General features: G+C 35.5%; 5 protein-coding genes across 6 annotated transcripts; 2 read left to right on the forward strand and 3 right to left on the reverse strand.

The window, feature by feature from the left end:
- Positions 1-9542: 9542 nt before the first annotated feature.
- On the forward strand, positions 9543-12874 carry LOC106376995 (cysteine-rich receptor-like protein kinase 36). Of its 2 annotated transcripts, none has more exons than XM_022692794.2 (7): positions 9543-10414; positions 11054-11170; positions 11258-11379; positions 11486-11696; positions 11796-12033; positions 12160-12298; positions 12378-12874. In XM_022692794.2, the coding sequence occupies exons 1-7, from the start codon at positions 9619-9621 to the stop codon at positions 12693-12695; spliced, it is 1941 nt and encodes a 646-aa protein (XP_022548515.2). In that variant the 5' UTR covers positions 9543-9618; the 3' UTR covers positions 12696-12874. The 2 variants fall into 2 exon arrangements, with proteins under 2 accessions (XP_022548515.2, XP_013672592.2); XM_013817138.3 differs by having other exon boundaries at positions 9546-10414; positions 11054-11179.
- A 161-nt stretch (positions 12875-13035) lies between these two features.
- LOC125578096 (putative F-box protein At3g49520) lies at positions 13036-13948 on the reverse strand. Its single transcript, XM_048740381.1, has 2 exons — positions 13753-13948; positions 13036-13562 (listed from the first exon to the last, which is right to left on the reverse strand). Exons 1-2 carry the CDS (start codon positions 13946-13948, stop codon positions 13036-13038), a joined length of 723 nt encoding a protein of 240 aa, XP_048596338.1.
- A 1830-nt stretch (positions 13949-15778) lies between these two features.
- Positions 15779-17468, reverse strand: LOC106374909 (probable F-box protein At4g22030). The gene has a single exon (XM_013814830.3). The coding sequence runs from the start codon at positions 17404-17406 to the stop codon at positions 16201-16203; it is 1206 nt and encodes a 401-aa protein (XP_013670284.2). The 5' UTR covers positions 17407-17468; the 3' UTR covers positions 15779-16200.
- Positions 17469-18006: 538 nt separating this feature from the next.
- Positions 18007-19539, forward strand: LOC106376997 (peroxisomal membrane protein PMP22). Its single transcript, XM_048740786.1, has 7 exons — positions 18007-18165; positions 18471-18569; positions 18657-18758; positions 18824-18899; positions 18988-19058; positions 19145-19230; positions 19316-19539. Exons 1-7 carry the CDS (start codon positions 18091-18093, stop codon positions 19374-19376), a joined length of 570 nt encoding a protein of 189 aa, XP_048596743.1. The 5' UTR covers positions 18007-18090; the 3' UTR covers positions 19377-19539.
- On the reverse strand, positions 19463-22919 carry LOC106376996 (aspartic proteinase A3). Its single transcript, XM_013817139.3, has 12 exons — positions 22712-22919; positions 21751-22116; positions 21592-21652; positions 21409-21503; positions 21205-21317; positions 20916-21124; positions 20700-20764; positions 20435-20613; positions 20200-20347; positions 20003-20122; positions 19771-19859; positions 19463-19676 (listed from the first exon to the last, which is right to left on the reverse strand). Exons 2-12 carry the CDS (start codon positions 22108-22110, stop codon positions 19592-19594), a joined length of 1524 nt encoding a protein of 507 aa, XP_013672593.2. The 5' UTR covers positions 22111-22116; positions 22712-22919; the 3' UTR covers positions 19463-19591.
- Positions 22920-23147: the final 228 nt, after the last annotated feature.

The raw sequence follows: 23147 nt of genomic DNA on the forward strand, positions 1-23147 counted from the left end.
CATGATATCTAAGTGTTTTGCTATGTTTACACTATAATTAATCAGATGACTATTGCATCCTACAATCAGTTTTGAATCAAGGTTTGATTTTTTTTATTGAGTTTAACTTGAGTTTCTTCGTTTAGTTTCTTCTGAATATATTGTTTTTTTTGCCTTTTTTTCTTGTAGATTGTCTAAATTTCGAATACAATGACATGAGATCAGCTGAGCAAGTCCGATCTAGATACTATCACAGAAAGAAACATCATGCATGTCTGACATCGGTAACGAATCCGTTAAAACTCTTCGGTTTTTGGTTTTCTTATGCTGACTGTTTTTGAATCCCTTTAGTTTACCCGTAACTGTTTCCAGGACAGGGTCTGAATTTTAGATAGATATATATTCTTCTTACACAAAAAAGAATGTAAGAAGAAACCGAAGAGTAGATACATAAAATACTGTTGATAACTTGTGTGATGATATTGATAGCCACTGTTTATAAATCATGTTAAATTGAGATCCTTTTTTCCGTCCTCTGGTTTGTGTAGTTTGGCATCTTATGTGGTTAAAATAGATGGTCATAATATTTTATAGAAACAATTAGTTGGAATCAATATTTTTGTTCATCTTTTATACCTCATAAACTGATATTAGACTTTTTGAATGTTTGACATGCTATTAGACGTTGTGAGAACCACGTTCCAGGAATCCAGCTGCAAATGAGGACAGCAACCTTGCCAAAATACATCATCAGAACACGGTTAGTAATTACTTATCTACTTACTAAATCATAAGATGAAACAATGTAGGATCATCTATAATTAGTTATAAGATAGAAAGAACCCTGCCTTAATTATATAAGTTTGGTTTTAGCTTGTCAGAGTGATGCATTTCTGTTAATGTTAATGATAGTTTTATATAAAGTTAAAATTATAAAAAATAGCTTCAAGTGACCAAAGATAATTGAATATATTTGTCAAAAATAAAAGACAAAGAACATTATTTAAATGAATTTTGATAAAAAAAAAACAATTTTGGTTCCTCCAAATTAAACAAATCTTCTTAAAGCACACGAACCGGTCAGCATTCTTCCACCAACGCTTTTTTGTTTGTTCCAAACTTGCAAAGAGCACAGTTTAATTTTTTTTGTCTTTCTACGGCAAGCATAAACATTTTGAACCAAAATAATAATTATCATTTCCACTGAAAAGATATATACAAGTTAGCATCAATAATAAATATAGTAGATCAGTATTTTAGGATGTAATGTATAAAACAGAGTTTGAGAGAAATAACTGTGCGGAAAATGTTACCATCAGTTAAGTCTGAACCTGTCATAACAGTTTATGGGATTGTCATCTTGTATTGACGGTTGGTTGTTTGATATTGTCCACCAGCTGCAGAAATGGAAACGTTTTCAACGACTGCCCATTCTCCTATAGGTAGGCCTCGTTGAACTTGGTGCATGTGACTTCTAAGATGTGTTTTGCTTTCATGAATGCAAGCATTTAATTTGAACTGGCCATGAGTTTTTGAAAGGTCTGAGTTAGTTGAGAGGAGTAAAAGTAGTAATCATCGAAATTTTTTAAGGGTAAAAATGATATGGTTTTCACGCAGTAGGGATGATGTATATATAGTTTGGTTTGGAATGGGTGGTTAAATAGGATTCTAACAAAATATTTTGTAGTTGTGATTAGAAAGAATATAAAAGTGAATATACGTTTTTGAATTAATTAATTTTCTTTCCTTTAATATTTAATCATCATGATTAATAGAATATTCACTTTTAAAGATTAGCCACACGTGATATGCAAGTTCTTGAAACAGAATAATAAGATTATGTTAGCCGAGTGATAATGTATTAGTTAAGCGTAGAAATAGGTAAATTCCCTTTCTGATTTAGTGCATCAAGATATTCTAAAGATACTAACTATAATATCTATAAATACGATTATGTTTTGTCGGTTTTGCAGGAAGTTGGTTATGTCTATCAGATTACGTTCGCCGGTTTCAATTTAAGTTCAGTGATTTTATTATTATGCTAAACGACAGTGTATAAGTTCAGTGGCATTCTATTGTAATTTTTAAGGAAAAGTTAGAGTCAATTCTTATTTGTACTTCTGTTTTAATAGTTTAGATGAGAGTTCGGTTCAGTTTGGTAATATTTTGTCACCAATTTATTTACGTTTGGTCAGTTACAAAAAAAAAAAATTTAAAAGTTCTTTCCGTTCGGTGTAATTCGGTTATTAGTGTAAATAGCTATTATCTTCCCTTTGTCCCAAAAAAGTAGTTATTATTAAAAGCAAAGACAGATTCTAGATCTTAAGAGAGAACAAGAGTAAACTGAAGCTTTTCATTTTATTTCTTGCTTAAAGGTTCATTACAATGTAATAGAGATATTTATACTCAAATGTTAAAATCCTAGTAGAATGCCTTGCTGTCTCTTAGGTCTTTGTCAGCTTTGGATTCCAACAGCTGGAACTTGTTCTTCAATGTAATTGGCTCTCGTTGTCTGTACGATCCAGGACCACTTCCTTTGTCTTTTACTTCTCTTTTGGTTTCAGTACACAATGTGACCGTTGCTTCCATATTCTTCTGTGTGGGCTTTACGTTTGTGTCTTGTGGCCCTAACTCATTCTTAGTAAAGCTTGTCTCAGCCTTTGGCATCTTCTCTAGCTCTAGGCCCACTGTCTTCATGTCTACATCTCTTTGTTCCTCTGTCTCAGAAACAGAACATGTTTCTGATCCTTTCTTCTCTTTGATTCTCCAAGTCTCAGTCTTCTTATCTTTAATGTCAACATCCCCCCGCAAACTTTGTGTGAAAAAAAAAAAAAAAGTTTGAAACGTAGTTCTTGGAAGCTTCTTGTGGCTAAAGACTTTGTAAATATATCCGCTAGCATTTGAACCGAAGGAATATGATGCACAATCAGTTTGCCTAGAGCCACCTTTTCTCGCACAAAGTGAAAATCAACTTCAAAGTGTTTTGATCTTTTATGCATTGCCGGAGTAGCTGATAAGTAAACTGCGGACAGATTGTCACAGATGAGTTCTGGAGGTATAGCTTGAGGAATTTCAATCTCCTCCATGAGATTAATCAACCATACTATCTCTGCAGCCGTGTCTGAAAGTGTTTTGTATTCAGCTTCAGTAGAACTTCTAGACACAGACTGTTGCTTCTGAGCTGGCCATGAAATAATGTTTGAACCCAAGAAAGTACAGAAGCCACCAGTAGATCTTCTTGTATCAGGACAACCACCCCAATCACTGTCACTATATGCCCTTATAACTGAATCAGTGTTGGAGTTGAATGAGATTCCAAACTTTGTTGTTCCTCGGAGATATCTCAGTACTCTCTTTAGGAGGAGAAAATCTGTTTCAGTAGGAGCATGCATCTTCTGGCATACGTAGTTAACTGCAAATTGAAGGTCTGGTCTTGTCAGAGTCAAGTATTGTAGCTTGCCTGCTAGACTTCTGAAGTAAGTTGGCTGAGGGAACATCGCTGATTCATCTGGTACTCTGTTGAGCTGAAGAGGTAAAGGAGCTGCTACCGGAGTGCATTGTGACATTCCTGATATTTGAAGAAGATCTTCAGCATATTTCTCTTGGTTGAGAAACAAACCTTCCGAATGAAAGTGAGCTTGTAGTCCAAGAAAGTAGTGAAACTGCCCCAGATCCTTCATTTTGAATTCCTTGTTCAGAGCTTCAAGGAGATGGCTGATGACATTCTTGTTGCTTCCCGTTAAAGCTATATCATCGACGTATAGAAGTAAGAGGATAATGTCTCCATTCCGTCTATAGATGAATAAAGAAGGATCTCTGATACTACATTTGAAGGCAAAGTTAAGGAGAAAATCACTGAATCTGTTGAACCAGGCTCGTAGAGCTTGTTTAATCCCATAGGCCTTATTTAGCTTGCAGACATAACCCGGTTTCTCTTTGTTGATGAAGCCTGGAGGTTGATGCATGTACACAGTCTCTGTCAGATCACCATAGAGAAAGGCATGTTTGACGTCTAGTTGTCTGTTGTCCCAGTTGTTGACTGTTGCAAGGTGAAGAATAGCTCGGATTGTGGGAGACTTAACCACTGGGCTGTACGTATCCAAATAATCAATTCCTTCCTCTTGATCGTAGCCTATGACTACCAGCCGTGATCTGAGACACTTCACTGTACCATCAGCGTTTAATTTGATCCTGAAAATCCATCTGCATCCAAGTATATGCATATCAGGTTGATATGGAACCAGAGTAAACGTATCTGTTTCATCGAAGGAGACCATTTCCTCAGTCATTGCTCCAGTCCAACAAGGGTATTTTAGAGCAGCTGCTACTGTCTTTGGTTCAGTAAGTGTTGAGGTCACATGGAAGAGAAAATATCGAGGGTTTGGTTTTGTTATACCAGCCTTAGATCTTGTGATCATTGGATGATGTGGCTGTGTAGATATAGGTGTTGAGGCCGCATTTTCAGGTAACCTTGTAGTGAGATTATGACTGTGACCTTGAACTGAAGTTGGTGAAGTACTTGAAGCTTCATTTGATGTCGCTGATCCTTGCAAAGTCACAGGTGTTAGCGTACCAAACTGCACCGTAGTTGGAGAGCTTGAAGTCACCAGAGGCGATGATGGTTTTATCGATTCAGAAACTGAGGGGCTTGAGGATTCAGGAGAAGGTAATAAAACTGGTAAGGGATTAGATAGGTTCGCAGAAGGGAGAGTACCAAAATGAAATGTTGCTATGGGATTTTCAGTAGCAGAGTTAATATTGCTAGTGGAGACAACTCTTATGGGTTCTGAAACCGTAGCAGGAACTGATGCAGAGCTATTTGGTGAGGAAGGTTGGTTTTCAGAGAGTGGTGGCTTATGAAGAAAGCTTTGGTGCCAAGCAGAGAGAAGAGGAGTTGCTTGCTGATGAAGATGAGCATAGGTAGTGGTAAAAGGGAACTTGTGTTCATCAAACAAGACATAACGATTGATGTAGACTCTTCCTGTAGGGGGATAAAGGCATTTGTACCCTTTATACTTCTCATTGTATCCAACAAATACACACTGCAATGATTTTGGATCTAGTTTGTTTGAGGATTAAGGTCTGAGAGAAGGATAACAAGCACTTCCAAAGGATCTTAGAGCAGAATACTCTGGTTTTCTTTTGTAAAGAACTTCATAGGGGCTTTTGTTTTCGGTTAGGAATGAAGAAGGGAGAAGATTTCCAAGAAAAGAAGAGGTAAAGAAGGCTTCCACCCAGTATTGTTGAGGAACCTTTCCATCAAAGAGCATAGAGAGTCCAAGCTCAGTGATATGTCTATGTTTTCTCTCTGCCATACCGTTTTGTTGAAGGGTATGAGGGAAAGAAATCAGCTGTTTGATTCCTTGATTGGCTAGGTGAGTGACGAATCTGTGGCTTGTGAATTCACCTCCTCCATCACATTGAAACATCAGTATCTTCTGATCAAGTTGTTTTTCCACCAGAGCTTGCCACATGTTAAATATATGTGGAAAATCAGACTTCTGTCTCAGAGGATAAAACCAACAATATCTTGAGAAATGATCAATGAAGAACATAATATTTGAAACCTTGAACAGAGACTACAGGAGATGGACCCCATAGATCACAGCTTATCCTTTCAAGAGGTTTACTAGATACAGAAACAGAACTAGGAAAAGGTAATCTAGCACTTTTGCCAAGTTGACATGAGTCACAGATCTTGGTAAAGCTTTTATTGATTCTAATAGATAGACTTGAAGACAGTTTTTGAAGAATCTCTGAGCTCGGATGACCCAATCTTCTATGCCAGACATCTGCGCTTGCAGCTGTTTGTCTTGCTGTATAGAAGGCAGAGAACATCGAGTTATCCAGAACATAAAGATCCTTAAGTCTGGTTCCTTGAGTCAGGATTTGCTTGGTTAGCTTGTCCTTAACATATACACCATCACAGTCAAAAGTAAACTCACAAGGATAATCATCAGTGAGCTTTGAAACAGACAGTAGATATTTGTCTATATTCGGACAAACTAATACATCTTTCAGAGAGATAATACCTGAGAAACCGGAATTGGTTTGCAGAGGCACTGATCCAATGTGAGTTATTGGTAGGAAGTTGCCATCAGCCACCATTACAGAATCATGGCCATGATAAGATTGAGCAGTCTGGAGGTTCTGTTGAGAGTTGGTGATATGAGCCGTTGCAGCAGTGTCAGGGTACCACTCAGTGCCATGATAAGATTGTTGACCAGAAGAAGGACCATTTGTAACTTGCATTGCAGCCATGGCTGAGGGTAGTTCTTCACTCTGGTAAGATATGTCAAAGCGTCTATAGCACTTAAGAGCATTATGACCAAAGCGACCACTTCCTTTGTCTTTTACTTCTCTTTTGGTTTCATTACACAATGTGACCGTTGCTTCCTTATTCTTCTGTGTGGGCTTTACGTTTGTGTCTTGTGGCCCTAACTCATTCTTAGTAAAGCTTGTCTCAGCCTTTGGCATCTTTTCTAGCTCTAGACCCACTGTCTTCATGTCTACATCTCTTTGTTCCTCTGTCTCAGAAACAGAACATGTTTCTCATCCTTTCTTCTCTTTGATTCTCCAAAGTCTCAATCTTCTTATCTTTAATGTCAACAATTATCTTCCCTTCAAATTATATCAAATTAAATTTATCTTGTCTATATTTTAATCAAAATAATGTGTTCTAATTTGGATTTTTGGTTACTTAGTTCAGTTCCTTTATGTGAAATTTTTAATACCAATCGGTTTATATTAGACTCCTATGATTTAAGATAGTTATAAATGCTGAAACTTTTTTTTTTGAAACTTCAATACTTCATTTAACTTAGTTGTTATAAAAATATTTAAATAATGTGAAAACAGATAACAAACTCAAACACAAAAATCGACATAGATATTGAACTGACTACATCCGATTATAGATATTTCAAATTACAAAAAGGTTACACGAGGACAAAAAATAATATTCATCTCATTTTTACTTTATACAGACTACAGTATACATAATTCGAGAGAAACACTAGAAGGCATCTTAAAAAGTCTCGTCAAGTCGGTCAGTTGGCCAAAGTTATTGGAAAGACAATGAGAAATCGTGTTTCGTCAGTAAACTACTCAGCTAAACTTCGTCTTCGAGGAATGATGCAATACCGGTTTGAACACATACTTAGGCCTTAGAAAAAAATTTATTCCCTTTGTACATAACTTTTTTTTTTGCTGATGCTTAATAAATTTAACATTTCATCAAAAAATTATATATGTATCACCTTAGATATTGAATTGACGACATCCGATTATAGATATTTCAAATAACAAAAGGGTAACACAAGTAGAAAATATAAATGATATTCATCTCATTTTCACTTTATACATCGTAAAAAAAACACGACTAATAGTTTTCGAAAACTCATTTTCAGTAGAGAATGTATTCAGTTAGTTTTATTATTAATTATTTTGTTATATTCTTATTTTGCTATTTATGTGATAACAACCAGTCAAACCCAATAAATATGGGAAAAAATAGTCATATTATTAATTTGAAAGTTTTCATCATGAATACAGTTAATGATAATAACAATACCATACATTTTGACCTCACAATCTATTCATTAGTTTTCTTGTGAAATATATCAATACTATTAAAAGGAAAGGAGTCTAAAAAAATCTACCTATAAAAGTTGTTTGGACCCTTTCATTTAACTTATTATTTTTTTGTCTTACCTTAAATTTATACTAACAATATGTTACCATATATTTCTCTAACAATAATTTAGTCAATTCTTTTATTTATTTAAATCTCACTCCTAAATCCTAATCATTACTATTACTATATTTATCATTTTGATTTTTAATCGTAAAAGCATTGAAACTAATGTTTTATATTATCACTTTTATCATATAATATATGATTTAAAGCAAGATAAATTACAAGACATATATGTGTACATTCTAACTTCCTCTTTCATTTATAATAAAGTAATCATATCATATATAAACTTTCCCACTAAAATCTCATATCATATACTAAACTTTCAACCGTCTATAGTTTGATAATATTTTCATATTTAAAAATAATTTTTCTGAATATTCATGTTACCTTCACAAAAATGAAGAAATTCATTGGTTCTAGTAAAGCTAACCTGACTTCACGATATCAGTATTGATTATTCAAGATTTTGAAAATTATTTATTTAGATATTATACTTTTATATACTTTTCACTTAAAACGAATCAATACTATTAAAAAAGAAAGAGTTTTAAAAAATCTAATATAAAAAAGTTGTTGGAGTTATGTATAGCTATTTATTATTTTTCTTATAATACATTAATCATTCTAAACATAAAATATTTTAAATATTTTTAACAGATCTTAATATTATTTCTTATGATACCTTTACACAGAAAAATATTTCATTAACCATGTTTTTGTACAATAACGTTAAAAATCTATATCAAAATGTTGTTGGACCTGATATGGACGTAATGGGTCCACATCTGTTCGGGTATTTAAGATCCTAAAAGAATTTGAAATATATGAAAAATCTGAAAAATAGCCAAAACACGAAAAGTATTTGAAACTCCAAACAAATACCAAAAAAATTCAAATACCTAAAAATTTAAAATCTTATTCAAAATCTGATACGATGAACTGAAAAATACCCAAAATTTTATCCAAATACCCAAATTTTTTTTTAATTTGAAAAATTTACCTGAAATCAAAACTCTAATCGTAAACCAAAAACTTAAAAACAATATCCATAATATCGGAAACATATTCGGAATATTCAAATATACCTAATAAATACATATTTATGATCGGGTCTAGGGTAGGACCCGGACTCAAACAAAGACCTGCGGGTCAAAAAAAAAACCAATAGGTTATCTTCTCTGGACCTGAACTAAACCTATAATTTTGGGTCTGTTCGGTTTGTTTTTTGATCCGGATATAATTCTCATGTCGAAAAGAAACTTACGTAAAAGTGTACATATAAAATATCAAATAAACTAATTTGTAGATTATATAGCTGTTAAAAATTATGTTTTTCGATATAATAAAACTTTGTATTATAATAAAATCCAACAACCCCGCGCTTTCCAAGCGCGGGTCAAAATCTAGTTCAAAATATTATATTCCTTTCTTACCATTTATTTTCAGTTTCATTGTATGATGATTCGAATTGTTCCAATCTTACAAGCAATTGCAATATGAAGATTTCTAATAAATCAGTCTTTTTTTTTTTTTTTTTTTTTTTTTTTGAAACTAAATAAATCAGTCTTTTGATTTGACTTCCATTGCCTTCTCATCATTTGACCATATATGAATCACTGAATCACAAAAAAGAAAGAAAGAAAGAATCACTGAATCACGTAGGCCCTTGACTCTATCTCTGTTCATACACTTCATCTCCCTGAGGTGTTTCGACGTGTCCCTTACGTCGCAGTAGAGAAAAGTCTCTTCCTTGCTCTTTACGTATCTACACAAAAAAGTCAGTATTTCTAAAAAGTTTTTTTTTCCACTGATGAAAACGATATGACAGTAGAAACGTCTATTCCTTCATCTACTCTTTGTTTAATTTACAAATCAACATCTCTTTATTTAAAGCCAAACTAAATGTTTTAATAATCGTACGTGAATTGTTTACATAGATGGAAAAGTCAGTTCTCATTCAGCTCCTCATCTTTCTCTTGACCATCAATGGCGTTCACACTAACTTCCTCTGCGGCGACGAAACCTTCTCTCCAAACACAACCTTTGGCGACGACCTCAAGACTCTCTTGCCTTCTCTTGCCTCAAACGTTATCGCACAACGCGGTTTCTACAACGCTTCGCTAGGCGGAGTTTACGCTCTCGCTCTCTGCCGAAAACACTACGAGGATCAGGATTGTCGTCGCTGCGTCGATAGAGTAAGTAGGAACCTGTTGACACAGTGCCAAGGCAAAGCTGAAGCGTATCACTGGGAAGCTGAAAACGATGCAAACGTTTCTTGTCTAGTACGTTACTCAAATCTCCCCACGTATGGAAAACTAAAGCTTGAGCCACTCGAAAACATTCCTCACTCGAGTCTTCCCTCTACAAATCTGACCCGTTTCACCGAAGAGTTTAGGGCGACGGCGAATCGAACAATCGAGGATGCATCCAAGGCTGATGAGTCTTCAGCATTGAAGTACTATGGAGTCTCAAGTGCAGAGTTTACGGACTCTCCTGAGGTTTATATGTTGATGCAATGCACACCTGATTTATCTTCAGGTGACTGTAAGTATTGTTTGGGAGAGATTGTTAGGTATAATCTAGAAGAGTACTGGGGAAGAATCGGGAGCACGATTGCAGTTCCTAGTTGCTATTTCAGGTGGGACTTATACCCTTTCGTAGGAGCATTTGATAACCTAGAAAGAGTTTCCGCGCCTCCTCGAGCTTTTCAAGAAGATGCTCAGACCAAGAAAGGTATTCCCACAATAAGAACTTTTTAAAACATTTTCGTTTTCTAAACAAAATATCATTAATTATCTTAATTATTTATATAACATCAATCCACGATTCCATCAATGATAAATATTATTAATTATTTTTTTGATTTTTTAATTTTATTTATGTTCATATTTTTATAAAACAGTATAAAGAAAAAGGAAATAGCTATAAGTTTAAAATGGATTTTTATACATAAAAGTAGGTTCACCAAAAATAATTTTTTTTTCAAATCTAAAACTTAAAACTAAAATCAACGCAACAAAATTAATAAATTGTTAACATAATTGAAAAAAATAGACAAAATTCATTTTAGACGAATATATTATAATTTGATATATCCAAAAACAAGTAAGTGAAACAAACGGACTGTATCCTGGGGGAATCGAAGCCAAGTTAATACAATCTCTGACCACAATTCCATCAATGATAAACAAATAGCATAATACAAAAAATAATAAATTTTACATTAAAATTTTTAGTCTAGTTTGAAACAAAAGTTTTCCTCTAAAATGTTACAGTATTTGAAAATGGAGGAGGTACTAAAATAAATATTTTTACCCTGAGTTGACTGACTTGCATGAAACTTAACTGCTTGGGGACTCTTCACTTCTTCAGAAGGAACTTTTCAACCGTGGAGCATTGTGGTCGCTGTCGTTCCAACAGTCATTAACATCTTCGTGTTTGTTGCTTTCGTGATTGCTTATCGCCAGATGCGGAGGAGGATTTATGCTGGTATCAACAGTGAGTTTACTTTCGTGGCTTTTGAGTAGATGTTTTGGAGTTTTGTTTTGAAGGAAAGATGTTTTTATGTATGTGCAGAAAACTCTGACTCGGATGGTCAATCTATGTTAAGATTTGATCTCGGCATGATCTTAATCGCAACCGATGAGTTCTCAGCGGAAAATAAACTTGGACAAGGTGGATTTGGATCTGTCTACAAGGTAAGAACTTCCATAAAAACTTGTAATATATGTTTTTTTTTTTTTTTTTGTCACTGATAATATTCAAAACATTTATATGTGTCCATAATGTCATACCGGTTTTCAGGGGATTTTACCGAGCGGACAAGAGATAGCGGTAAAGAGATTAGCTGGAGGGTCAGGACAAGGAGACTTAGAGTTTAAGAATGAGGTTTTACTCTTAACAAGACTCCAACATAGGAATCTTGTTAAGCTTCTTGGCTTCTGTAATGAAGGAGATGAAGAGATTCTTGTTTACGAGCATGTCCCTAATTCAAGTCTTGATCACTTTATCTTCGGTAAGCGCTCCCAAGACCGATTCTAATGTATTTTTTATTACCATTTTCTTACCAGATTAGTTGAAAATAAATATTTTTTTTTTCTTTGTGCATCTCTAGATGAAGACAAACGTTGGCTACTTACATGGGATGTGAGGTGTAGAATCATAGAAGGCGTTGCAAGAGGGCTTCTTTATCTCCATGAGGATTCTCAGCTGAGGATTATTCATAGAGATTTGAAGGCGAGTAACATTCTCTTAGACGCTGAGATGAACCCCAAAGTTGCAGATTTTGGGATGGCCAGGTTGTTTAACATGGACGAAACTCGAGGAGAGACCAGCAGAGTAGTTGGAACCTAGTAAGTATGCTCTGTTTTCTAACAGAATCTCTTAAACAAAACATAGATCCTCTGTTTTTGTTTTACATAAAAGCTTACAAATTGATGAAGTTAGTATCACCATGAACGTGATTTTGGTTCTTGCAGTGGATATATGGCTCCAGAGTACGTGAGACACGGACAATTCTCAGCAAAATCTGATGTTTACAGCTTCGGTGTTATGCTTTTGGAGATGATATGTGGTGAAAGAAACAAGAACTTCGAAGCTGAAGGACTTCCAGCTTTTGTAAGAATCACATTTTCGTTCTTGTTTATCTTCTAAACTTCTGCCAAGAAATCTTGAAGGATATTTTCTTTTGATTCAGGCATGGAAGAGATGGGTCGAAGGAGAGCCTCAGAGTATAATCGACCCTTACTTAAGCGAGCATCCCATAAACGAGATCGTAAAGTTGATTCAGATTGGTTTGTTGTGTGTCCAAGAGAATGCAGCAAAGAGACCAACCATGAACTCTGTAATAGTTTGGCTTGCAAGAGACGGTACTTGTGCGATTCCTAACCCTACAGAAGCTGCTTTCGTGACTCTCCCTCTCTTGGTGAAACCTGCAGAAAGATATATGAATAAGTCTAAAGATTCTAAGTTTTCGGTGGACGAGGTGTCGATTACTGTGTTGCATCCTCGGTAAATCGTCCACGTTATCGATCTGTTGAGAGTTTTTTGTTGTACAAGTTTCTTGGGATACAAGTTAACCTCATCCGGATTCAAGACAGAACTACGGTGTTGGATAGCCTAATAATGTATTATTGTTTGAGATGGTTATTCAGAGAATTCGGTTCACTTAATATCTGTGACCGATTAGTTTCAGCTGGGTTCGATTTGGTTGTTAATCAAAAAAGAAAATTATTTGGAAGCTATAAAGGATTTGTATTAGATGATAAATAGCAAAACGCAAGACCATCAGTAGTTCTGCATAAAACGACATGAAAATCAATAGAAACTATACGTAAGGAACTAAAATAATACAACTAAACTTGCCCCCTTATGTTTTCTTTCTTTTCCTTTGATAAAAGCGATCTTTGTGTTTCCTCTTGGTTGATTCCTAATTGCACTAAACTTGGAACATAGGAAGAGAACACAAGTGGTTCATCAAGTACATGGTTTCTTGATTCTCCTATAGGCACAGATTTCAGGTATCCATCTTGTCCAATGATGTGAGCGGTTTGAGAGTAACATTTCTGGTGGCTCTTGGTTGGTTTATGATCGAATACATTGCATACTACAGCAATTTTCTTCTCCTCGTCAATGAAAGAGCTCTCAGTTAGAGTTTCAGTGTCATAACTAAAGTCATCCGGAAAACCGTTGAGGGGTATCATCTCCACTTTCAAAAAGTTGCTCCAGGATACGGCATCGTGCTCAATGTTAGTCGTAATCCAAATCTCAATTGTGCCTTCATGTTTATACAACACAGCCAGCTTCTCCTCTCCAACACAAGATAGAGCCACGTTTTCAAACTCAGCTGTGTAGTGAAACGGCAGAGGATGACAAAATCTCTCTGTAGTGAAATCAAAACAGAGTAAAACGTTTACAAAGTAAGTGTTTCCACACACCACTTTAACAAAAATCTAGATCAAAGTTTGGTTCGATGTCAAGAAACCTCAAAGAACTAGTCTTAAAATCGAACAATTCGAAATAGAAAATGGGGTGGTCTTTGTCATAGAAAAACCTTAAGATTTTGTGGTTACGATTGTTCTTTGTCGTATCCGAAACCAAACATGTCATGTAATCCGATATCACTTCTCGCAGCCTCGCAGGTGGAATACATCTGGTTTTTCCCAGATACGGGTTCCACACCACGAGGTTACTGTTTCCATCGACGCATAACAATAAGCCACCACTGTGGAAAACTTGATCAATAATGGTTTGATCAAGTTTACTCATTTTCTTTGTAGATTGATGAACAAAGTCTCCTTCGTTATGGATTCCTTGCAGTTCAAGTTTCAAGGAACAAACCCTACCATTAATCACTGTGAACCCTAGAAACTGATTCCTTGCTGCATCTTAATTTACCAAAAACCTGAGTTTTGGATAAGGCATTCCATATTCTACAAGTACATCTAAGGGTGGGCGTTCGGAAACCCATTCGGGTTCGGTTCGGATCTAATCGGGTTTCGAGTTTTCGGGTTTAAAGATTTCAGCTCCATTCGGGTATTTCTAAATTTCGGTTCGGGTTCGGTTCGGATCTTTGTGGGTTCGGTTCGGGTCTGGATAACCCATTTAAATTATTTTAAAAATTTTAATATTCATTATATGCTTAAAATTTGTCAAAATCTAAAAAACAAAATAATATATTACATATAAATTTGTATAATATATGTCAAAATACCTAAAAATAATATATAAATTGGTTTGATTTGAATATTTGGATAGAAAATCAATACATATTTCAAGCATTTTGGTGTTTTGAATATATTTTAGTTATTTTAAACATTTACTTTTGACTATTTATGTATATTTTCAAGTATTTTAGACAACTTAAAAATATCTTATATATTTTGGATGTTTGTAATATATATTAAATCTAAAAAATAAGTAATATATTTAGGTATATAAATCTATTTCGGTTACATTCGGGTACCCGAGATACTTCGGTTCGGGTCGGGTTCGGTTTTGGTTCTTTAGATACCAAAATTTTGAATCCGTTCGGATATTTAATCAATTGCGGTTCGGGTTTGGTACTACTTTTTCGGATCGGGTTCGGTTCGGTTCTTCGGATCCAGATTTTTTGCCCAGCCCTAAGTACATCGCAGTTTTCTCATTGAATGCTAAGTCTAGATTAGTTAACCCTAGGTAAAAATATACTTTTATCTTTTTAATAAAATTTATTTTGGTCATTTTTCTCATTGAATGCTATTCATGTGACAAAAACTTAAAAATTGCTATCTTATGGAATTTCTCTAGTTATTATCTCTTTAATAATTCCATTTTAAGTTAAACTGTAGATATACTTAATGGTTGTTGTATTTTAATGGATTTGAAAATCTGAACTAAATCTAGTGTTATTGGTTCAGTGATTTTCAAATCTGTATTAAAATCATGTGTTATTGGTTTAATGATTCATAAATTTTGTATCAAATCAAGTGTTATTCAATCGTACGGATTTACTAATATATTTGATTTTATAATAGATTTGAATGGATTTGTTTGGATTTTTCAGTTAAAAATACAAAGACTCAAATCCGAGGAAAAACCTCCGGATTTGCATATTTCTAAATCAATCAAAATATATAAATCAATAACACCTTATAATGGGAAAATGTTGCTATTAAAACTAGGGAAAACTTTAGAAAAAGAAAAATATTCTTATTATTTTATAAGAAATTGCATTTCCTATCTCTATAATAATATTTGATATATAAATCAGTTTCTTACGTATCGCGCTCACTTTAATTCTCACAAAGTCAATAACATGAGTATCTTTAATGGATAAAAAAACTAATCCAAGTGCAAGAAACAAATTCTTCAAAACCTTCACCAAATATATAATAATATAGTTTTTATAGAAAACGTAAAAATAGATATACGTACATATATATATGATAAAATAAATATTAATAGTTAACTACTATTAATATTTAATGATATGATGTAGGGCTGCGACTTCAGGTATTCTGGTTGGTTTTGGGTAAGACTTGTTCAGTTTTGGGATATTGGTTATAGAGAAATTATATCCAAATAGTACTTGGTAGAATTTCGGTTTGGATTCGGGTCGGTTCCATCCAATTCCAGATCGGTTCGGGTATATAATTTCAAACCCGAAAATATTATGTTTTATCTATTTTTTATTTTATTTTGTAAAAAGAAAAATAAATTAAAATCATATATATATATTAATAATATGCAGGTAGTTACAATATTGAAGCAGCCTAGTGGTATTGTACATGTTGTTTGTTACTTTGGCTTTCCAACCCGACCGGGGTCTACACGGATCTAAATCTAGTATTGGTTCTAAATGTTAATTTTTTTTTGAAACAAGTTCTAAATGTTCTGGTCATTTTTTTTTGGTGTGAAATTTTCATACCAATCGGTTTATATTGTCTTTTGTAAAAGTAAAATAAATTTGTCGATTCAAATAAATCAAAGAATGAATGAATTCATCTATACAAATCAATGGAAGTTATCTCTACTAAAACCTAGAAAAGCTTGCTTGCAAATTCATTAGCCTTGACCTGAGAGATTTTAGATTTCTTTGCGAGATCTCTCAGTTCAGACAAGCTTCTCCCTAACTTCAACGCAACTTTTGTCTCAAACACCTGTCCATGCTCTCTCTTCTCTGTCGAGTTCATCGTTTCTTCTAACAGAGAGAAGAATCCCGCAGAGTTTCTATACATCTCAAACACCATTCCCACTTGACCACCATGCTCCAAAGTGTTGACAATAGCAGCCAAAGAAGCACAAGTCATCGCCACAACTCCAGCTAAACCGGAATCTTGACCGATAAAAACAGAGCTCACTGCAGAAACTCCGGTTAAAACCGGTCCAGAGATAGCCAAGAACCGGTTTAGCTTCAACGCCACGTTACCTAATTTCTCATACTCCTCTGCGTCTCTGGTCTTAACCACATGAGCCACTTCTCTCATTTCCATCTCCAGTTCTTGACTCCACCCGTTCGCAAGACCGGTCTTAGGGTTTCTCTGTTTCTTTTCAGGCCACCAAGTCGCCGGTTTAAACTCTTCGGGAAACTTCTCGAGCATTTTTCCGATTAGAGGAAGAGGGTAAGCTTTGTCTAGTGCCAACACTCTCTGTATCGCTTCCTTCACATCTTCATCGTAGATTGCCTCGTTTTCTCTAAGAATCATTTCGAGCTCTGTTCTGAGCTTCTTGAACAGCCTCGTGGCGTTCCTCTGTTCTTCAGCGAGCTGCGACGGTTGAATCTTGCTCATCAAGGCACTGATACTTGTGGCAGAAGCTAACAAAACCGTCGAAGCTATCTTCACGGCCGTTACAGAGTCTCCTCCGTGAACATTAACAGAGGCTATTCCAGCCATCAAAGCGGCGGTGAGGGTGATCATGTTGACGGAATTGAGCAACAAAGAGTTCCAATTGTTCCGCTGATCTCCGATGTTCTTGTGCATCTCGATCCTATCCATAACTGCTTCAAGAACCGCATTGAGGCGTGCCCTTTGGATAGAATCAGAGTCTCTCCTCTGTTTCAACGGAAGAGGAAGGGTTTCCATGAACCCATCCACCTCAAAGCTCGGTTCTTTAACCGACAAAGTCGGTATCTTCGGAACAGAGACGTTAAATTTCGGCAGTTTCGGGATGGAGACGGCAGCTTTAGGTCTCATGCAGGAAGAGGAAGACGAAAGAACTAATCTTGAAACCTGCAATGAAGCCATTGGTGTGTGTATACAAGAACTAAACCGGTTCTTGATTCGTTTTGTTACGTTGGTTTCTTGACTTTTTCTGAAGTTTTGTAATTATGTTTGATGAAGGAGATGATGATGGTAGCTGTAAATATATATAGTTGTTTGCTGATAGGCAGAGCATACAATAAGAATAGAAAATTAAATGAATTGAATTGACCAAATAGAGAATTAAAATTGAATTTTGACCAAAGACCAATTATTCTCAGGCGTTGATAGATTCTCCTGTGGCGGTTTTGGTCTAAACCGGAAGCCTCCCAATTTTACCCGCCATCATCCTCGTAGAACGAGTCTTTAATACTACTATTAAACCGAGATCAATAGATTCTCGTGTGGCGGTTTAGATCTAAACCGGATGCCTCCTAATTTTACCCGTCATCTTCGTAGAACGAGTCTTTAAAACTACTATTAAACCGAGATCAATAGATTCTCTTGTGGCGGTTTTGATCTAAACCGGATGCCTCCCAATTTTAACCGACATCTTGGTAGAACGAGTCTTTAATACTATTAAACCGAGATCAACCGGATCGGGTTGCTTGATTGTATCAGTTTGTGAGGATTGAACCGGTTCGGTTTTGTGTTATTGAAGTGTTGTAGATATTTTAACCAGGCACTGTACACTCTATAGAGAGAATCAGAAGAGGAAGAATCCAAGAAATGGGATCTCCAGCGAAGAAGACGACTCTGCAACGATACTTGTCACAACTTCAGCAACATCCTCTTAGGACAAAGGTTCGATCTTTGGTTTCCTCTTATACTTCTTCTTCTTTGTGAATGATATGGTTGAGCCGTTGAGATGTAGTTTTATTTCTTTGAAATTAGGGTTTAGTCTGATCGATTGAGAGTTGGTTATGTTGTTTTCGATTGAAAGTTTGTGTCTTTGAACCAGACCCAGTTTCAAAATCCGGTTATCTGAGTGAATTCAATAGCTCGTTAACTTTTTTTCTCTAATGAATTTAGGTTTTGTCTTGAAGTGAGTTATGTAGTAATATAAGTATGTGTTATGAGGTTGGTGCCAATGTGTCTGTACTTTGCAGGCGATTACTGCTGGAGTTTTGTCCGGTGTGAGTGATGTTGTTTCACAAAAACTCTCTGGGATACAGAAGATTCAGCTGAGAAGGGTTCTTCTCAAAATGGTAAAAAGCTTGAATCTTTCTCTCATCAATAACCCTATTTTCAAACCAAACCTAGCTTCGTTTGAGTTCTGTCGTCTTCTCCAATAGATATTTGCAGGGGGGTTTCTCGGACCAGTAGGGCATTTCTTTCATACAACTCTAGATAAGATTTTTCAAGGGAAGAAGGACACAAAGACGGTCGCAAAGAAGGTTAATGTCCAATAATGTTTCAATGATTTCGTTTATGCTAAATGTAAAACGTTTGGTTTTGGTAGGTAATCGTGGAACAACTGACATTATCACCATTGAACCATTTGCTTTTCATGATCTATTATGGAGTAGTCATTGAAAGTAAGTTCCTTTTCTATCACTCCATTTGTAAAACCATCTTGTGGATGGTGTCAAGAGTTGTGATATACGGTTCTGTTGAATGAAACAGGAACTCCTTGGAATCTTGTTAGAGACAGGATCAAGAAGACTTACCCAACAGTCCAGCTTACAGCATGGACAGTAAGTGATAGAAAGTGTTGTGTCTATTATCTCAATGTGTTGGAAGTGTTACATATTTAATGTCTACTGATTTGATTTAATCACAGTTTTTCCCCATTGTGGGATGGGTAAACTACAAGTATGTGCCACTGCACTTCCGGGTCATATTGCACAGCCTCGTCGCATTCTTCTGGTAAGACAATGACTCATATTTGCTGCAGCCTCCACAAACCAAAACTTAAAGCTCAACATTCTTCTTGTTTTGTTTTTTTTTTCAGGGGAATCTTCCTGACCCTGCGAGCAAGGTCAATGACACTAGCTTTGGCAAAGGCTAAGTGATCAGGGAAACACATCAAGCAAGAACTAGCTATGATCTTTGTTTTTTCTGTAAGTTAAAGCATGTCTAAAAAGTAAATTAAAAAGGGTGAAAACGAATAAGAATCTGTATTAAGATGATAACAATGGTTTTTTAAATTATTACAAACATTTCGGATTGTTCAAACACACATTCAGAAACATATAAATAAATGGTAATAAAAGAAGAGATCCTTGTTTTAAGTAGCTTTGGCGAATCCAACTCTTGTTTTCCCATAATCAAACACAGTATGGTATGGTCCCATGAAGATGTCACCCAAGATCCTGCATTTTTGCAAAATTACAAAGAAAACAAATTAATGTTAACAGATTAGAGTTGTTTGGTCATAGTAGATTAGTTTTTGGAAATGAGAATTACCAGAGGGGTCCACGAGGTGGAGGTATATCCATGGCGGTGAAACCACTGGTGCACTGAGCCTGAACTCCATCCCCAATCTTGAATATGTACTGACCCAAGAAAAGATTGAAAGTGATGAGAAGTGCCTTTTTTTTTTAATTAATAGAAATTTTATAAATCAATCCGAAAACCGGGAATTAGGATCCATTTATAAACCGACTCGAACAAACATCTTCAGAATGAGAAGTCTTACATCTTGGGGTGAGAGATCAAAGGGTTTCCCACCAATTGTGAATGTGACTATTGGCATTGAAGAAACCCTCTCACAGTCTACTGCTGATTGTTGGTTTGGATTTGGTATATGGTCACAAAGCTACAAAAAAATTCACAGAGTTTTGAGTTTTTTTTTTTCAAATGTTTGTCCGTCCAAAACAAGTCTTCAAGACTCACCTCGGCAGCATAAGCGAGTATGCGTTCTTGTGTTTGATTCTGAGACAATTCACTCTGCATCCACACAGATGCCATTTCACAAGCGCTGCACATGGCTTCGTTTAGAAGACTCGATACTCCATCTTCTACAACTGACTTAATCCCCATACTGCATACAGAACATGAATCAGTTTGAGTTTGCTAACTAATGTTCTAGAGACATCTCTTTTTTCTCATGGACTATGTAAGTACTGACCTCACACTGTGTGTACCATCAAAACCGCAAAGTCCTATCTGAGAGCATACCTTCCTCGGATCCACCTGAGAGACAAGGGAGTCCAACATGGTTTGTCCATATTGACCTATTACAGTTTTGCACTCTTGGCTTGCGATTCCTACTGCTCCAATGGCATGATTGATCATTGTGATGACAGTCTATTCGTCACAGAAAAAATAACAAAAAACTATTCAGCATGTTTTTTATAGTGAATAAACTACAAAACCCTCTCAGCTCCTCTTACCGATGGACCAGTGAGAAGAGAAGTTCCGGAATCAGCAATGGCAGAACAACCGTTAGCACAATATCCTGAATGACATAGATGCACAGATTGCGTCAACTTAAAGACTCAATCCATTTGTGAGACTGAAACTGTAATATCCCGGTTTGTGGTATATAAGCATGGGAGGTTCATTAGCCACGGGGTGTTATTGAAACATTTCAAGAAGCTTTAACTTACCGGTTGGTTTGCCAGCAATGTTGAGATCACCCATGTCGAATTGCCAGTAACCTTTACGTGTCACTGGAACATAAGTGTGCTCTCCTTTGAAGTGCTTAGGGTCAACTCCACCGAAAACAATCTGACCACCTTCTGGATCTTCCGGGTTACGGTTAAGCCAAAAGGAAAAAATAGGTTCCTTAACCAGACCTTTCTCTACCATGTTATACCTATTTATGATATATAACATATTCACATCATATAATCATTCATAATCAAATGAATAAAGAAAAGAAAGTGTTTTTCATACCAAACTGGAGTTGAGTTTCCTACAGCGATCTCTTTGAAACCCAACCCTAGGATACCATCAAACTTGGCTAGCAAGAATGTAATACCAGGCTCACTAGTAGCCTCTATGAACTCCTGTGGTAATATAGAAATAGCAATAAGATATGTAAACAAAAACAAAACAAGATTATTCTGAGATATGAAAGCTGTTGAGTAGGGTTTTTACCTGATCCTTGATAACAAGACCACCAACTTTAACATCATCATTGCTAAAGTAACCAGAAATAGCACCTGTCCCATAGCGGATTGACGCAGGCTTTCCTGTAAATGTAAAATAATTTTAGTGCCAAAAACTATATGTTGTCAAATGAATATTATTGTTAAAAAGCTCAAGGATCAAGTAACCAACCGTTCCTTTTGTACGTGGATGAGTCCCTAGCCTTGTACTTTGAATGAAAATAACAAGCAATCTAAATAAAAGTGTTATGTTTTCATACATTGAGATAAAGAAGACAATAGGATATAAAACATTTTAGTATGGATTCCTAAGAACAAGTAATTAGCGTACCGAGAAGTAGCAATTACTCGATGGTACCCAGAGATTGGAGCTTCCAGTATCAAAGATTGCTGTAAACTTTTGAGGTGGAGTACCAATGGTAATCTCACCATAATATTGAGCATCCAAATAGTTTTTCAGTGGAACAATGTCTGAATTCGCATCGTTCAGGCGAAAATAATCTTTGGGAGACCAAGATCCTCGGTTTTTCAAGAATAGCTGAGAAGCTAGCCTGTTGGCCCTGTCTAGTTTCCTCTTTTTCAATCCAATTCTAAGCGTTCCATCGCCTTTTTGCTCAGATGATGAAGCCGCGGATATAAAGATTAAACATGAAAGCAAGAACGCTAGCAAGGACTGGAACCGAGTTCCCATTTTAACCTGTCATCATATAACAATATCACATACAACTTTAGTTGTTACTGTTTTAATAATGAAAGAAACACATGTGCAACAATAAAAGTCTAGTTCTTCTAAATCAGACCATTATGGGTCTTACTCAGACGATCTTGTACACCTTAGAAACGATATACTAATCCGAGTTTCTCAACAAAAGATCAAAGATTCAAGACTGGTTAATTACAGGACCAGAACACAGGCCCTTGGACTTCTAACATATTTACAAATTAAGGTAGAAACAGAAGATCTTAAAGATGTTAAAGGAGTTAATAAACTGAAACTGTTTTGTTCATCACTGCAGCATAATTTGTTACCAATCACAGATGTAAAAAATTGTTGTTACTACATACCAAGAATCAAGCAGATTTTCACTAAGTTTCTGATTTACCAACTTTAATATTGTTGATTAAGGTATCTCTCAAGTTTCAAGCCAATAAAAATGTAAATTAATTTTAAGCTTTTTTACATTTCAGTTTTCAAAAACAGAAAGAAATTGATGAATAATCTGATAGTCCCTGAAATTTTTGGACAAAAGTAAGAAATCTGGAAAACAGAGAAGAAGTGAAACAACACTCACCGAGAACGATAGTACCGATTCTGAAACCTTAAGAGGATGAAGAAGAAAACTCGAGTGCAAGAAGACTGGTGGAGAGACTCTTTATATTTATAACGTAATTGACTTGAAAGAGAAACTAGAGAAACAAGAATGCAATATTTACTAGTATCAATCCATTCGGTATCAATTAATGGATACTTGTTGCTTCCAAATGTAACGATATGAAGGAATTAATTAAAAGTAAAATTAATTGTGTATTACATTTATAAGCAAGCGTCACGTTAATCAAACCATGTTTGGGTTGCGTGGGCCTATAGACAGATCAGCAAAATTTGCTTCTTTTAAACAACAAAGAGCATTTTCACTTTAGTATGACCACCGTTGTACTATCTTATTTTCATTTTGATCCCAAATATTGTCATAAATTATGTAAAGTAAAAGCTTATAACATTTTGCA

Source organism: Brassica napus, chromosome A9 (assembly GCF_020379485.1).
Source record: "Brassica napus cultivar Da-Ae chromosome A9, Da-Ae, whole genome shotgun sequence".
NCBI lineage: Eukaryota > Viridiplantae > Streptophyta > Magnoliopsida > Brassicales > Brassicaceae > Brassica > Brassica napus.